The sequence below is a fragment of the Trichoderma citrinoviride genome (genome assembly GCF_003025115.1).
Source record: "Trichoderma citrinoviride strain TUCIM 6016 unplaced genomic scaffold BBK36scaffold_2, whole genome shotgun sequence".
Classification (NCBI taxonomy): Eukaryota; Fungi; Ascomycota; class Sordariomycetes; order Hypocreales; family Hypocreaceae; genus Trichoderma; species Trichoderma citrinoviride.
The window spans coordinates 1757064-1772058 of record NW_020194710.1 but is presented as its reverse complement, the minus strand read 5'-3'; the positions used below and the strand labels follow the sequence as shown (position 1 = coordinate 1772058).

Below are 14995 nucleotides of genomic sequence, written 5' to 3'. Positions count from 1 at the left end.
GCGATGTTGCTCCGGTTTCACGGACGGTGAATGACTGTTCGCTCGGTCCGACGGAGAGGCGTCCGTCGTAGATGCTGGCACGTTAGTTAGTTTAGTAGCATTTGAGAGAGACATTTACAGACACGGTCCGGACTAGAACGATGGGGAAGCAGTCTCAGGTTGGAATAACCTTATATGTGATTTCATATTGTATGTGGATAAGTATCATATCGCCCTTCTGTTTGACATGGTCACGGGCATATATATGTACTCGTAGATGGTCAAAACCGTATCCCAGTCCGCCACGTGCATCTATCCCAATTTGATCTGCCTACCTAAACCAGACCTCCGAGATACGGCTTCCATACCTACAGTTACTATATGCTATGACCACTGTTCTTATGTATATCAATGCCACGTCGTTTGGAACAGAGTGTCCATCCGCTGCAGGGTCTTGCAAGTGAATCATCTTCATGTACATGTATGTACCCTTGATCGGTCCATTTGCGATAAGCCGTCAGCAAGGCCGCTCTCTTCTAGGGAGGTCGGATCTGATACAGTACAACGGCATATTCAGCTTCCACACCAAGGAAAAAAAAAAGCGGTTCAGGCTCCCCCCAAATTCCCTTATCAGCAGCCCTTCAGACGCTCCATCTTTCGTTGGCTTTAGGTAATTGGCAAAGGCCGCCAATGACCGTCGAGGCAAAGGCGAGACAGCTGGGGAAAAGTGACTCTTGGGCATTAGCCGAAGTCGGCCGGGCGAAAAGCGATTAGCTCGTTGTTAAAATTCTGGGTAGAAAAAGGCTGAAGGTGAACAAGAGTCATGGCCATAGTCTAGTACTACTACTGCCGACTTATAGTCTCGCTGGCTCTAAATTACCTAGCCATCCAGACCCGAATTTCTTTCTTCTCTTTGAACTTGCTCTTGAGAATTTTTTGTGACTCTTCTCACGACGTCAAGGAACATCGTCCCGTCGAGCAACCGCAATCATGTGTGGCATCTTTGCTTGCCATCGGTACGTCGCAACCTGCTCCCCTAGTCCTCTTTCGCCCGGCGTTCGCGTGCAGTGGACAGAGACAGCTTGTACCTCTTTAATCCGTCCTCGGTCGTCCTTTTATTTTGGAGGGGCATTTTGGGAACTACCAACACCCCGCCATCTCTTCGACTCATCGCGAACATGCAAGACACGAAGCCAGAGCTGACAGATTCTGCGTCCAAACAGTCATCCTGACGTCCAAAAGTTCAAGCCGACCGCGCTGAAACTGTCCAAGGCGTAAGTACACCCACTGTCTGGCGATAGCAGCTCCAATTGACAAGGAATGGGTTAGGATTCGACACCGCGGACCTGATTGGAGTACGTCTCGACCAATTGATTCGGTTACATGCTGTATAGCGACAGGAAGAGCTGTATGAAGCTGACTATTTGATGTCCAGGCGGCAGCGTCATCTCTCACAACACAAGTAAGTCAACTGGCCCTGAGGCGCGTTCTATTGCGGGCTTGAACTGACATGCCTCGCAGTCCTTTGCCATGAGCGTCTCAGCATTGTTGGTGTTGGTAAGTCCATCTCTCCCCGGATGCAAACCCAGGCGCCCGCTCACACAGGAGACAGAGTCTGGCGCCCAGCCCCTGACCAACGCCGATGATACCATCATCCTCGCCGCCAACGGCGAGATCTACAACCACCGACAGGTCCGAAAGCACCTGAAAGAGCCGTACCACTTCAAGACGACGTCCGACTGCGAGGTCATCATTCCCTTGGTAGGTCTCAGAGCGTTGAGGGTCTAGGAAGAAAAAGGCCTGGGCTAATTTGCTCTGCAATAGTACCTGGAGCACGACATCGACGCCCCCAACCACCTGGACGGCATGTTCTCCTTTGTCCTGTACGACAAGAACCAGGACCGTACCATTGCCGCGCGCGACCCGATCGGCGTCACAACGCTTTACCAGGGATGGTCATGGAAGGAGCCTGGAGCCGTGTACTTTGCCTCGGAGCTCAAGTGCTTGCACCCCGTCTGCGACAAGATTGTTGCCTTCCCCCCTGGTCACGTCTACGACTCAAAAACCGACCAGACAACCCGTTACTTCAACCCCACCTGGTGGGATCCCACCAATGTCCCCTCTGCCCCAGCCGACCTGATGGCCATCCGCACCTCGCTCGAGACGGCTGTAAGAAAGCGCTTGATGGCTGAAGTCCCTTACGGCGTGCTCCTCTCCGGTGGTCTCGACTCCAGTCTGGTTGCGTCTATTGCGCAGCGGGAGATGCTGAGGCTCAGGAAGAAGGCCGAGGAGGCCAACGGCACGGCTACCCCGGCGGAGGCTGATCCTGATGCGGGCGAGGGTCTTGTCGGTGTCGATGACGATAACAACCTCTCCACCGTTACCTACCTCCCGCAGCTCAACTCCTTCTCCATCGGCCTCCCTGGATCTCCGGACAACGAGGCCGCTCTCAAGGTGGCCAAGTTCCTCGGCACGAAGCACCACGTCATGACCTTTACCATTGAGGAGGGCCTCAACGCCCTGTCGGATGTCATCTACCACTTGGAGACGTACGACGTCACGACAATCCGAGCATCAACGCCCATGTTCTTGCTGTCTCGTAAGATCAAGGCGATGGGCATCAAGATGGTCCTCAGTGGCGAAGGCAGTGACGAGATCTTTGGTGGCTACCTCTACTTCCACGCGGCTCCTAGCAAGGAGGCTTTCCACGAGGAAACGGTCCGCCGTATCAAGAACCTGCACTTGGCTGATTGTCTGCGAGCCAACAAGTCCACCTCGGCTTGGGGTCTCGAGGCGCGTGTGCCTTTCCTGGACAAGAAGGTATGTCGGAATCGAGCTTGCGGTATCTCTCTATGAATGCACCTCCCCGTATGCTAACACTGTTCATCAGTTCATTGAGACTGCTATGAGCATCGATCCTCAGGAGAAGATGATCACCAAGGACAGAATGGAGAAGTACATTCTCCGAAAAGCCTTTGACACGAGCGACGAGCCCGACACTCCGGCCTACCTGCCCGACTCCATCCTGTGGAGACAGAAGGAGCAGTTCTCCGACGGTGTCGGATACGGATGGATTGACGCGCTCAAGGACAACGCCGAGCTCCACGTCACCGACGAGATGCTGAAGAACCCCAAGGCTGAGTGGGGTACCGACATTCCGGATACCAAGGAGGCGTACTGGTACCGCCTCATGTTTGACGAGCATTTCCCTCCTCGCTGCGCTTCCACCGTGGAGCGATGGACGCCGACTTGGTCCAAGCAGACGGACCCCAGCGGCAGGTGCGTATTTTTCTTGTCTCCCTTTCCATGGTCAGGAGACGATGGAAGTCGATTCAAGTTTGCTAACATGTGTCTTGCAGAGCCATCGCGGTCCACAACGCCAAGTACGAAAGCGCCGAGTAGATGGCATAACTGTGGTATCGCCGGATGTTGAGGGGAGGTTTGACTCTGGGGGCAAAGGCACACTACGAGGATAGTAGACAGAAAAAGTAAAGAGTATAGAACAAACAAGAGGTCTCCAATGGCGGGTAGTCGGTACTTTGTAGTGCTGTGTATATACCCGAGGTGCGGACATGGCTCGGCATTGGAGAGAAATACACATGGAGCGCAATTGCGCCATTGTTTGACTTGACGACGTACACTAATCGAGATTTCGCGTGTATTCAAGGAGTATATGCACGCAGTGAGGCCTCATGATGAAATGGTTTACTATATCTCAGAGATCCGGCGTAAGGTCTGGCGGTTTATGGTGAGAGCTTGCCCCGCGTAAGCAAGCAAGAGAAGAGGCAATCACCATCGCCGGTGCGTCCAGGCTGGCAACTCAAGATGTCTGATAGCATACCTGTAAGGTAACTGATGCAGTAACCAGCAATGTCAATACTATCGCTGCAGCAAGCCGCACTGCGTCATACCAAAAATGCCCTCAGTTCTCCTGTCACAGCACAGCTTCTTGCAGCTGTCTCTCCCCCCCACGTGGCCTCAATGCCGTCCAATTGAGTTCGGCCCGACATCAGCCGACGCTGCTTCTCCCGCCTTCCCCCAACCAAAGCCGGCCCAGCCAATCACCGGCCGCGGCTGCGCCCAAAACATTTTCCCTCTCTCCAAACCTCCAAACTGGAGAACGAACCTCTTCCCTTTTGGCCTGATCCTATCAGCACACCGCAATTGCTCCAGCCTCTTCCCTCTCGTCACACCAGCTTAACATCTCCTCTTCTCTCTTCTTCTTCTTCTTCCTCCTCTCACAACCACCGCCAAAATGTCCATCCCCGCCTTCTCCGACATTGCCAAGCCGGCCAACGACGTATGCGCTCCTTTCCTTCCCATGCAGCTGCTGCTCTTGTGTTTTTATTCTCGCTGTCTCCTCGGCGTTGCTTTGCTCCCTCGGCTGTATAGCTCGGGGATAGCTTCCAGCTGCGGCAGCGACTGCACTTGTCCCAATCTCCAGACGATGACGACTGACGTGCTTCCTCTTCTTCGCGCCCTGTAGCTCCTCAACAAGGACTTCTACCACCTGTCCGCCACCACCTTCGAGTTCAAGGACACTGCTCCCAATGGCGTCGCCTTCAAGGTGACCGGCAAGTCCAGCCACGAGAAGGTCACCTCTGCTGCTGTAAGTCTCCGATCCAGTCGCCCCAATCTTGCTCTCTCTGCCTCCATGTCTCTCTGTTTGCCCTTCCCCCGCCATCGTGCGGCGGGCCAACGGGTCGCATGTCGCGGGGTTAGATTCCAAATTGCAAAGACTGACGGGGCCATTGCCGTGGATAGATTGAGGGAAAATACACCGACAAGCCTACTGGTACGGCCTCCCCAACCAGCCCAGTCCAAACTGAAACACGCTGTCTTCCCCCCCTAGCGCGCTCTTCCGTCCGACGCTCGTCGCCGCATGCTATCCGGGGCCATTGACGATGCTAACGCAGCTCCGCGCCCATAGGCCTGACCCTGACCCAGACCTGGAACACCGCCAACGCCCTCGACACCAAGATCGAGGTCAGCGACTCCCTGGCCAAGGGCCTGAAGCTCGAGGGTCTCTTCAACTTCCTGCCCGCCACCGCCGCCAAGGGCGCCAAGTTCAACCTGTTCTTCAAGCAGCCCGGCTTCCACGGCCGCGCCTTCTTCGACCTGCTCAAGGGCCCTACCGCCAACGTCGATGCCGTCGTCGGCAACGAGGGCTTCCTGGCCGGTGCCAGCGCCGGCTATGATGTCAACAAGGCCGCCCTGACCGGCTACAGCGCCGCCGTCGGCTACGTCGCTCCCCAGTACAGCGCCGCCATCACCGCCACCGATAACCTGAGCACCTTCGCCGCTTCCTACTACCACAAGGTCAACAGCCAGGTCGAGGCCGGTGCCAAGGCCACCTGGAACTCCAAGACCAGCAACACTGTCGGTCTTGAGGTCGCCAGCAAGTACCGCATTGACCCCGTCTCCTTCGCCAAGGTACGTTTTTTTTTTTTTCTTCTCAACCCAACCGCGCCATTACCGTGAGCTTCTACTAATGCTTTTCCGAACCAACAGGTCAAGATCAACGACCGCGGTATTGCTGCCCTTGCCTACAACGTCCTCCTCCGCGAGGGTGTCACCCTGGGTCTTGGTGGCTCTTTCGACACCCAGAAGCTCGACCAGGCTACCCACAAGCTCGGTGCTAGCTTCACCTTTGAGGGTTAAGCCTCAGAAACCCCTCCCCATCACCTCTACGGCCATTGACGTCCCATGTGTGTATACAATGTACATGTGAGATGTGAGTGACGAGGCGGGGGTGTAGTTGCTTTTCCGCGACTGCGTCTCCATCGAGTTATCCCTGAAGGGTTTACACATGGCCCCGAGGAGCCGACTCGCGATTGAATCTCTGGTGGTAGATAGATGCCTTTCTTGTCTTCTTGGAGCAACCGGGGACCAAGCAAAAACCCAAAAGTAAATAAAGAATATCTTGCGCAAGTGAAACAAGGCGGTCGCCGGTCGTGGTTTCCTTTCTGTTACTGTTACTTGTTCTGCTCTGTGATGCTGTTTTTGCTTCTCTGCTGGTCCTCACAAAAAGTATGATGATGCATATATGTGTATATTAGCACAAGGCTCGTTATCTGTACCTCAACCGCCTGTGTATTGATTAGGTATTCTCTCTTTGAAGAACGATAACTGCCTCTCATTCCTGTATCATCGCGTCTTTTATCTATATCTTACAAAACACATCCCCCCGTCCTCGGTCGTTCAACCCCCCTCCTCCTTCTTCCTCCTGCCCAAGCGCATAAACTGCAAGTACACCGCCGGCGCCACAAACGTCGCCGCCAAGATGCCCGCCACGATGAGGAAGTGCCCCGCAAGGCTCGTCTGCGGCTCAAACTCGATGCCGTCGTCCCCGACGGCCCTCCGCTGGCGCTGCCACCGCCGGCGGTCCTGCCGCTCGTGCGTCCGCGTGTGGCCCTCCCTGTCAAAGTGCGGCGGCACCTCGTCGTCCTGTCGGAACGGCGACGAGCCGGGGCCCATGCCGCCGTACTGCGACGACGACGACGACTGCGTTTGGTGGAAAGCGCTCGTGTCCCAGGGGTTTGCGCGCTGCTGCTGCTGCTGCTCTCCCGCTGCGCGAGACGATGCCGCGCCGCCGGTGGACTCCTCGTGCGCCTGGTGTCGCTTCTCGGCGTGGGCGCCCCATCCGCCGCTGCGGTAGAAGCTGGGCGGGGGGCCGCGGAAGGTTCCCCTTCGACGGCTCAGGCCGGAGGGCGGGCGGCCGCCGGCGGGATTGGTGCTGTGGTAGGAGCCGTGGTGGGAAGGGTGGTGGTGGTGGTGGTGGCCGTGCTCGTGCAGGCGCAGGACGTCGCGGTCGTAGGTGGCTCTGCGGGAGGCGTTGGAGAGGACGGTGTAGGACTCGGAGAGGAGGGAGAAGTTGTGCGAGGCGTCGGGGTCGGAGCGGTTTGCGTCTGGGTGGTGCGTTTTGGAGAGGGCGTAGAAGGATCTTGTGGTGTGAGAAGAAGCACGCAGTTAGTTAGTTAGTTGACTGTTGGGGGAATAGATTTGCTTTTGAAGAAAGATATGCGCTTGGGCGAAGGTTTTGTTTGGTTTTGGTTTTGTTTTTTTGCGTACTTTTTGATTTCGGCGGGTGTGGCATTCGTCGATACCTTCAGCCGCTCGTAATGATTCTTTCCCTCAAAGGTACTGCTCTTCTTGAGATGCCTCGACGCATGGAAGCGCCTCCTCGTCGACGCCCCGAAGAGGAAGAAGAAGAAGATACCGCGATCAATGCCGCCATCGCAGCATCGCAGCGGACGCAGTCCTTCCGCACTACTCGAGACGAAAGACCAGGCCGAGGCCGTATCAAGCCGGCATCGTCCGTAGGAGCGCGCAGCAGATGCTCCCCCGTTCACGCAAGGCCGTGACGACAATGTCGACAATTGCACCAGGGAAGAAGAGCACGGGACGGTGGCAAAGGTGCGCGGGAGACGGGGTGGCATGCCTTGCGTATCCTCATCACCGCTTTTTGAGGAGGCGGAAAAAAGAGAGGAGGAAAATCGAGGACGGAGGAGGAGAGACAAGGGCGAGAAGGTTGTTATCGATCTATGTGGTCAACCATGTACTATGTAGTCTAGTGTCTAGCAGAGAGGTGATGGCAGGAGGTGATGTAATCGACGGTGGCGGGTCTCCATATGCAATCCTGGAGTTTAGAGCCGGTAGCGGGGCGGACGGTCAAGGTGTAAGTCTGGTACCTTTAAGTACCTTAGGCTCAAGGTCACAAAGCAAACGAATCAACATGAAGGAAAGAAAGATGCTCAAGATGGATCACTGCTTGATTGCTATTCAAGCACCAGCGTGTAGATGATATCTTTTGTATCTACAGACTGAAGCAAAAACTTCCGAACTCTATCAGTATCTAATGCTTTGATGAGCTGATATCAACATGGCCATCTAGACACGCACGCAAACGCCTCTTATACCCTATGGTATCATGATGATTTTCCAAAAGACGCACGCACACATCACCGCCAAACACGAGCCGGCCTCTGATCCTTCTTTACACAGCTGGCCGCTTGAACGGATGCGCTTCCGTGTTGAAAACCCACTTGTCTAGGTCAATGGCACTTTCGTCGTCGAAAATCAGGTAGAAGTACTTGAGCGTCTCAGCCAGCCAAAATGTCTATTGTAAAGCATCGTCTGTTAGCTTGCCGTCCACTTCCGTTTCCAGAGTACTTGGTCATCGAGGGCATAAAACTTACCTCCATGACATCGCCTTTGGAGCCCATGCTCACGGTGACGTCCTCCACAATGGCAAAGGCTTCCTCCGTCTCCGTCTCGCGGGCTATGTTCTCCCACATCCTCCAGGCCGTCTCCCTCCAGACCTGGTCGCCCGTGATGCGCCACATGTAAAACACGCTCTCAATGGCTTCTGGCCGCAAGAGATAGTGCCTGCTCTTGACGTTGACGAAACCTTGGGGTTTCCTGCCTTGAGGATCAATGGGCGCTCTGGCCTCATCGTAAGGGCATGGTCCGTCGAGCTCCGGGCAAGCTATCACATCCGCCGACTCGGGCATGATGCCAGAGGCGAAAGAGTCATATGCCCATACGCAGCCCGATGAGATGCGTGCGCCCAGGTCGACATAGTCGTCTCGCTTGAATAGCCTGCCAGCCATCGCGTACATGCCGCCGGCGAAGCACGTGAGGTGTTGCATCTCGGCAACTCGCTGGACATTGCCGTGGTCAACCACTGCATTTCCAATGGCCAGGATGTTGTCGTCCTTTGGAGTCATGGGACGAAATAGCAGGTTGTCCCTGGCGGTATCGAGCGCCCTGATGGCCATTTCTGGGTACTGGGGGTCCAGTCCACCGAGAAGCGCGGGCATCTTGACCAGGTACTCGTACAGGGAGTCTGCGCTGCCTCCCATGGAGTATCGACTCTCAATCATGGTCTCATCGCGGTAGTTCATGAAGACTGGCCACATGCCGGGGAGCGAGGTTTCGTTTTGGAAGCGATAAAAGAACTGTTTGATGCGCTCCGTGGCATCGTAATACTTGGGGTCGCCCGTGATTTGCGACAGGCGAGTAAACTCCATACAAAGGGTGCCACCAGCAGCTCCCGACATGCTGTCATCGGCCTTTTGGGTGCCCTTCTTCGCCTTGTTGTAGTCGAGCCAGTGAGACGGCAGGCGATTCGGTGTGTCAAACGTAGCGTAGAGGGTATCGCCAAGCTCGATAGCCTTTGCGCGCAAGACCGGCTCCTGCGAAAGATCGTACGCGGCAATCAGACCGCCGAGATATCGAATCGTCACCTCGAATAGGTTGACAACACCATTGTCCTTGGTCTTGGACCAGTCAATAAGCGCCACTTCTTTGACCGCGAGGAAGAAGTCGTCCTTGAGATCCATGATCCACAGACTATCCAAGGCATCCACCAGCTGTGCCGACCACCCGCTGAAGGTTTCCTTGCCAGTGCGTGAGAGCGGCTGCAGCTGGTCCTTGGTCCACGCATATGTCTTGTACGCCTCCCAGCTCTTGACGAAGGCATCCTTGACAGCCTGCTTCCGGGCCTTGGTAGTGTCGTCCTGAGGTTCCGACTGGTTCCTGTGCTGCATCCGGGGAAAAGTCACAGGCGTGCCCTGGGGGAGCATCTTCATATCCTTGACGGGGTAGTAGACTTTGGCCTTGCTCCAGTCATAGCTGCTGGGCACGTACTTGAACCTGCCGACGGTGGCTGATCGAGGGACGAAGTCATAGCCGCTCCAGAGGAAGAAGGCGACAAAGGTGGCAAAGGCCACGAGGGCGATGTAGCGGCGAGGGACTCGGCCCTGAAGCTGGTTCAACATGGCGACTTCTGTTCGTTTCCTATGACGAGTACATGTTTCGTTTCGTTTATACAAGATGCAAATGTGTCCAACAAGAATCCCGACAAAGCCGCGGGGGGAAGCTTGTCAGGGCTGAATCGAGGTTAGGTCAGGTTGAGAAAAGAGAGCGAGTGCTTGAGAACAATGCAAGCAACCAAAGAGCAGCGCAGCGCCAAAAAGGAGGAAGAGAAGGAAGATGAACCAGGGCAACGCAGAGGAGAGCAGTCAAGTAAAGGAGGAGGAGGAGGAGGAGGAGAAAAGGAATAGGGAAAAGGAACTTCGTAAAAAGGAACAAGTGAGCAAGTAAGCAGGACCCAATAGGACGATGGATGGCCAGCTCCTGCCAGTGGTTGTTTGGCCTTGGCAGCCCGCCTTGGCAGAAAGTCCCCTATAAACAGGCGAGGAAAAGGCTGCTAGAACGCAATCAAATGCCAACCGGGAAAGGGCTGAGTGAGCTGAGCCCCCTGTAACAGCCTCCAGTGGCTCTGGGGCAGTTCAGCTGGCCGTCTTTCAGGTGGGTAGATTCTTGCCCAAATCAGGACACGCAAAGTAGGTACCGGTGCCTTGGATACGCCTCTTTCATGATGCATCGATTACACGTCTATGAGAGTGCAATTCGGCCTCGTTACGCATTACAAGTCCTCACCACTTCTAGGCAAAACGCCACATTCTTTGAACCAACCATCAAGTAATAGAATGTATGTAGAGAGCGATGCAGTTGCGTTTGATTGGCTGCTCTTACATAAACCTACCATAACTCCGAATCCAATCCGTGGATGGAAACTCCCGCCTTTGTGCACGGACAAATAGCGACCGAATACGGCAATCTAGGGTAGGAGTAATTCAGGTTGCCTTGGTATGGATTGCCCGTGACAGGTTGATGATATCTGATCAAACATTAAATTTCAAGCCACAGCGATGGCTAGCATTTTGGCTAGGTAGATTACCACACACTTTGAGTCACCTGTCAACGCAAGAGAAAAGTTATGCTTCAACAGAAGCATGACTTGACAAGTCTCCTCCCCACACGACCCCTATTTCTCCCTACACTGCCACCATCAAACTCCATAATATTCCGTCCGACCGCGGTTGGTTGTAGTATAGCCACACAAGTACGGAGTACGGAACGCGAGCTGCCTCCGGACCGTAAATTCCGAATGCACCTGCAAGATAGTATTCGCACACATCATTTGGGTCTTATACCGCTCTTCCTTCTGATAGAGGTAGGTATCGTGCGGAGGTAGGTGTCCGCGCAATCCTGGGTACAGTAGCCTCCCCTTCATCGACTCTATTTGCACCAATCGGCAATGCTTCCCTCTCCACAGGTCAAGCGTTCATCGCCTTTATACCAAGTGCCACTGGGGCAACTGGGAGCGTTGCTTGCGTGCTGTGCCATAGCCGCTGGAGGATTGGTTGACCCTTCTGTTGGGCAAGCCGCAAAGGGTCTCATCAACTCTCGAATAAGATTCACGTCGACGATATTCAACGAATGACTGGTTGTTTTCTTGACTAATCTGAGTAAAAGAGTGTCTAATAGTTGGCAGTAATTAAAGATCAATTTGCATCGTCCCGATAAACGTCGGGCAATCGGCCGGGAAAATTGCCAGAGGGTTCGTATTCGGCAGCAGCTCTCAGAAACAGCGAGCTGCCAACACATGGCTCTCCATTCCGGCAGTCTGCCCTCAGCGTCGTCTCGCTGCTCCATCAAACAAAACAAAGAAGTCTAACCCCCCTCCCCCGTCACACCATTGCCGTTCATACGCTGCTGCTCGTCGTGGACCTTGGAAGAACAGTCACAGAAGCTGTCACCGCCGCCTCCCGTGGATCACGAGTGTCAAGCAGGCTGTCTCGACAAGCCTTGACCAGAAACACACCTCATCTCGACGGTGTACTAGCTTCAACTCCGATACACGTTCGAAGAAGCAATCAGCTGCATCACCAGGCTCGAAGTGATCGCAGTCACTTTAGTCCAGTGGAACTTTCGGCTTTCCTACGACCTTTTCGGCGGAGGGGCTGTCGTAGCCATCGCGATTTGATGAGTCCCGCGGAAGTTATTGCTCGTTATAGTAGAGCCCTTGGGAACTATCCTTATTGGCATCACTTGCTCGTGCAAGAAATCTCTCCTTCTAGAGTCCTGTGCCTGTCACTCAATCGTAGCCTCCACCGATCTGGCTGTGGAAAGCGGTGCTGATGCTCTTCTCGTCGTCGTCGTAGCGTCGCCCGTAGCCGCTACCAAGCGTCATACGGCCATTGCTTTCCACGTAGTGCTTCAGCCTGTCGCTCTGACTGTACGAAACGGCTCGCATTCCCGTCACAACGTCGTGCAAGCCAGCGCCCAGGCTGACGCCTCCTTGGCCAATCCCCTTGGCGCCAATGACACTGGCCGAAGCATCGGTCAGCTCAGAGTTGGCCACGCTTTCGCCAGCAACACTTTCGGGCGCCCGGTTGCGACTCTTATGTCCTCGTCCCGGCGCCGACACTCCAGGCAGCCCGGGCCACTGCTCGGGAGCAAAGCTGGAGAACATTGGTGGGAAGGCCGTGTTGAGAGCCGCGCCTCCAAAGGCCGAGCCCTGAATCGACGACACATCGTCCGGGATGTACGAGACCATGGAGCCCGCATCAAAGTCACGGCCGGGAGGACCGCCATTGAGTCGGCCGCTCTGCTGCCTGGCGCCCGGATACTGAGAGGGCTGGCTGTTCTTCTGGCGGTAGCTCACTCTGGGGCGGCTGAACTGCAGCAGGCATGCCTGCAGGTTGGTGAGGGGTCCCTCGACGAAGCACTTGCGATCCTTGAAGTGCGTGAGGAGGTTGTGCCAAAGCTCATGCTTGGAGAGAACCTTGGGGTTACCAAGGATGACAAGTCCATATTTGGCTCGCGTGAGGGCGACGTTGAGACGGCGGGGATCAGACAAAAATCCGATGCCCTGGTTGTCGTTGGATCTCACGCAAGACAGGACGATAAAATCCTTTTCACGACCTTGAAACGCATCCACCGAGGCTACCTCGACATCCTTGTACCACCCCTTACTGTACGAGCCCGAGTTCTGCATGGTGGAGACGATGTAGCTGCGCTGACCCTCATACGGCGTGATGACTCCGATTTCAGATGGCTTCACGCCCGCCTTGAAGAAACGCGTCACCGTCTTCTCGACGTTGGACGCCTCGGTCCTGTTCAAGTAGGAAGTGCCGGACGTGGAGATCTCTTCGTGGCCAATGTTGGACCAGAACATCATGGGCATCTCCGCCACGGGCCAGGGAAAGTCGACGTCCTTGCGGATTCGTTGCTCGTGGGTGATACCGTTCTGGAGAGTGCCGTCGTAGAACATGTTGGAAGGGAACTCCGAGAGGCATGGGTGCATTCGGTATTGCGTCTTGAGCGGAATCGGATTGATCTTCAAGTTGATGAGTCGCTCAAACAGGGACCTGTTCAGACCGGCCTTGGCCGCCTTCTTGTTCATGATGACAGGACCGAGCTGCTTGTGGTCACCGACCAGGACGACCTGCTTGCATCCGAGGACAAGAGGAATCATGCATTCGGGCTCGGCAGACTGGGTAGACTCATCAATCAGGACGTTCCGGAACTTCATCTTGGAGAGTCGCGGGTCGCCTGCACCGACACAGGTGCAGCAGATGACATCTGCGTTGGTCAAGATCTCTCGTTCGGCAGCCTTGGTCAATTGCCTCAGCTTCTTCTCATCCTGACTTGAAAGTTCGCCGACTTCGCTCTTCAGTTGCGACAGTTTCACCAGTTCGCTGTTGTGCTCGGAGAGACGGACCTGCTCATGCAGAGCCAGGAAGCTGACAGATGATTCCACGTCCTCTCGCGACTTGGCCGTGAGCCGAACCACCTTGAGGCCTGTGCGGTGCACACGTTCGCAGAGCTGATCTACAGCAACGTTCGATGGGGCGCACACCAGCACTTGGCTACCGCTCATCTTGGCAAGGTGATAGATGATGGTGGCAGAGGTCACGGTCTTGCCCGTTCCAGGGGGGCCCTGAATGAGGCTGAGAGGCTTCTGGAGAACGGCTCTAATTGCGTCCACCTGGCCCTGGTTCAGATCAGGCAGCCCGGGAGCGGACCATTTCTTAGGTAGCGTAACTTTCATGGGCGGCGGCTGGCAGATATGGCCGAGCAGGATGTGAAAGATGTATCCCGAAACACTCATGTCGTCGACGGCGAACGTCTTCATGGCGAGCTGCATGCGATCGTACGAGGTGGCTTTCCAAACGTAGTCGGCCGAGAAGTTGTGAGAGAGGTCAATGGGGACGGACTTGTCGTTGCCAGTCTTGCGGAGCTCGAGACAGACCTCGTCGGATTGACTGTTGGGAATCTTAATAACATAGCCAACTCCCTCCCATGGCTCTCGAAGCTCGCCGGTGTAGCGCAGTCGCATCTCGTCGCCAACTGCGAGCTTGACATCGCCCGACTCAATCTTCTGTAGGTTAAAGCTAGCAATGTGCTTGTTGTTGAGAGCATAATCCCAGCGAACCGTCAGGCCGTCTTCCGACTGTGCTTCCTTGAGCTTCTTGTCATAGTCGGACTCCATCTTCACAAGGGGACCAAAGATATTTTGATAGTGATACGGATCGTCATAGGTCAGCTGAACGGGGAGAGGGTCGTCGTCGATGTTGGAAGCCTTCTCCAAATCTTCAATCGTCGCATCCGGTTCGAGCTTCCACATCTCCTCGAGCTTAGCAATCGTGTTCGGCGTGAGGTGGCGGGCGCGCAACTGTTCGGCATCAGACGGTGGGCTCACGAGCCACGGCAGGAATGCGCGTTCTTCAATGAGAGGCTCCCATCGTGATGTGTCCCAGGCCATGTCCTTGTTCGAATGGGGGGCGGCGCAAGGTTGGCGGCATAGCAAGACAACGACGGCGTCGGATTTCGCAGGGATAAAGCCAAGAATGAACACATTCTTCGTTCCACAGCTGTAGCACTCCAGCACGGTGTCTCCGAGGGTCGACTCGGGGTGGAGTTGGACTTCCTTGTGTCGTGCGCGAACCAGGTGATTAACGATGTGGGTAGAGGAGCCGCTGCCGCGGGCGCTGCAGAACCATTTGCTGCACGTAAGGCATTTGATGACGCAGGCCGGAGAGTGAATGCCGCAGTATCTGTAAAAGCCCTTGATTAGCTTCATATCCAGCACCAACGGCTGCCTGTTATTACTCACGCGCATGCATGAGCAGGAAGCTCCTTCTCCTCCTCGGGGTTCTTC

General features: G+C 55.2%; 5 protein-coding genes across 5 annotated transcripts; 3 read left to right on the top strand and 2 right to left on the bottom strand.

Annotated features, from left to right (window-relative positions):
* Positions 1-662: 662 nt before the first annotated feature.
* BBK36DRAFT_1134326 (asparagine synthase) lies at positions 663-3610 on the top strand. Its single transcript, XM_024892267.1, has 10 exons — positions 663-746; positions 970-995; positions 1203-1253; positions 1386-1387; positions 1462-1536; positions 1592-1740; positions 1804-2799; positions 2870-3258; positions 3339-3410; positions 3463-3610. Exons 2-9 carry the CDS (start codon positions 970-972, stop codon positions 3379-3381), a joined length of 1731 nt encoding a protein of 576 aa, XP_024753106.1. The 5' UTR covers positions 663-746; the 3' UTR covers positions 3382-3410; positions 3463-3610.
* Positions 3611-3895: 285 nt separating this feature from the next.
* BBK36DRAFT_1134325 (hypothetical protein) lies at positions 3896-4165 on the top strand (the record flags this gene model as incomplete). Its single annotated transcript, XM_024892266.1, has 1 exon — positions 3896-4165. A coding segment is annotated over one exon (270 nt), but the record flags the coding sequence as incomplete, so codon positions are not given.
* A 69-nt stretch (positions 4166-4234) lies between these two features.
* BBK36DRAFT_1166018 (hypothetical protein) lies at positions 4235-5640 on the top strand (the record flags this gene model as incomplete). Its single annotated transcript, XM_024894850.1, has 5 exons — positions 4235-4279; positions 4466-4588; positions 4744-4774; positions 4910-5412; positions 5491-5640. 5 exons carry the CDS (start codon positions 4235-4237, stop codon positions 5638-5640), a joined length of 852 nt encoding a protein of 283 aa, XP_024753104.1.
* Positions 5641-6180: 540 nt separating this feature from the next.
* Positions 6181-7216, bottom strand: BBK36DRAFT_151221 (DnaJ-domain-containing protein; the record flags this gene model as incomplete). Its single annotated transcript, XM_024897588.1, has 3 exons — positions 6181-6922; positions 7051-7112; positions 7199-7216. 3 exons carry the CDS (start codon positions 7214-7216, stop codon positions 6181-6183), a joined length of 822 nt encoding a protein of 273 aa, XP_024753103.1.
* Positions 7217-7975: 759 nt separating this feature from the next.
* On the bottom strand, positions 7976-9761 carry BBK36DRAFT_1166017 (glycoside hydrolase family 47 protein; the record flags this gene model as incomplete). The annotated part of the gene is made up of 2 exons (XM_024894849.1): positions 7976-8098; positions 8211-9761. 2 exons carry the CDS (start codon positions 9759-9761, stop codon positions 7976-7978), a joined length of 1674 nt encoding a protein of 557 aa, XP_024753102.1.
* Positions 9762-14995: the final 5234 nt, after the last annotated feature.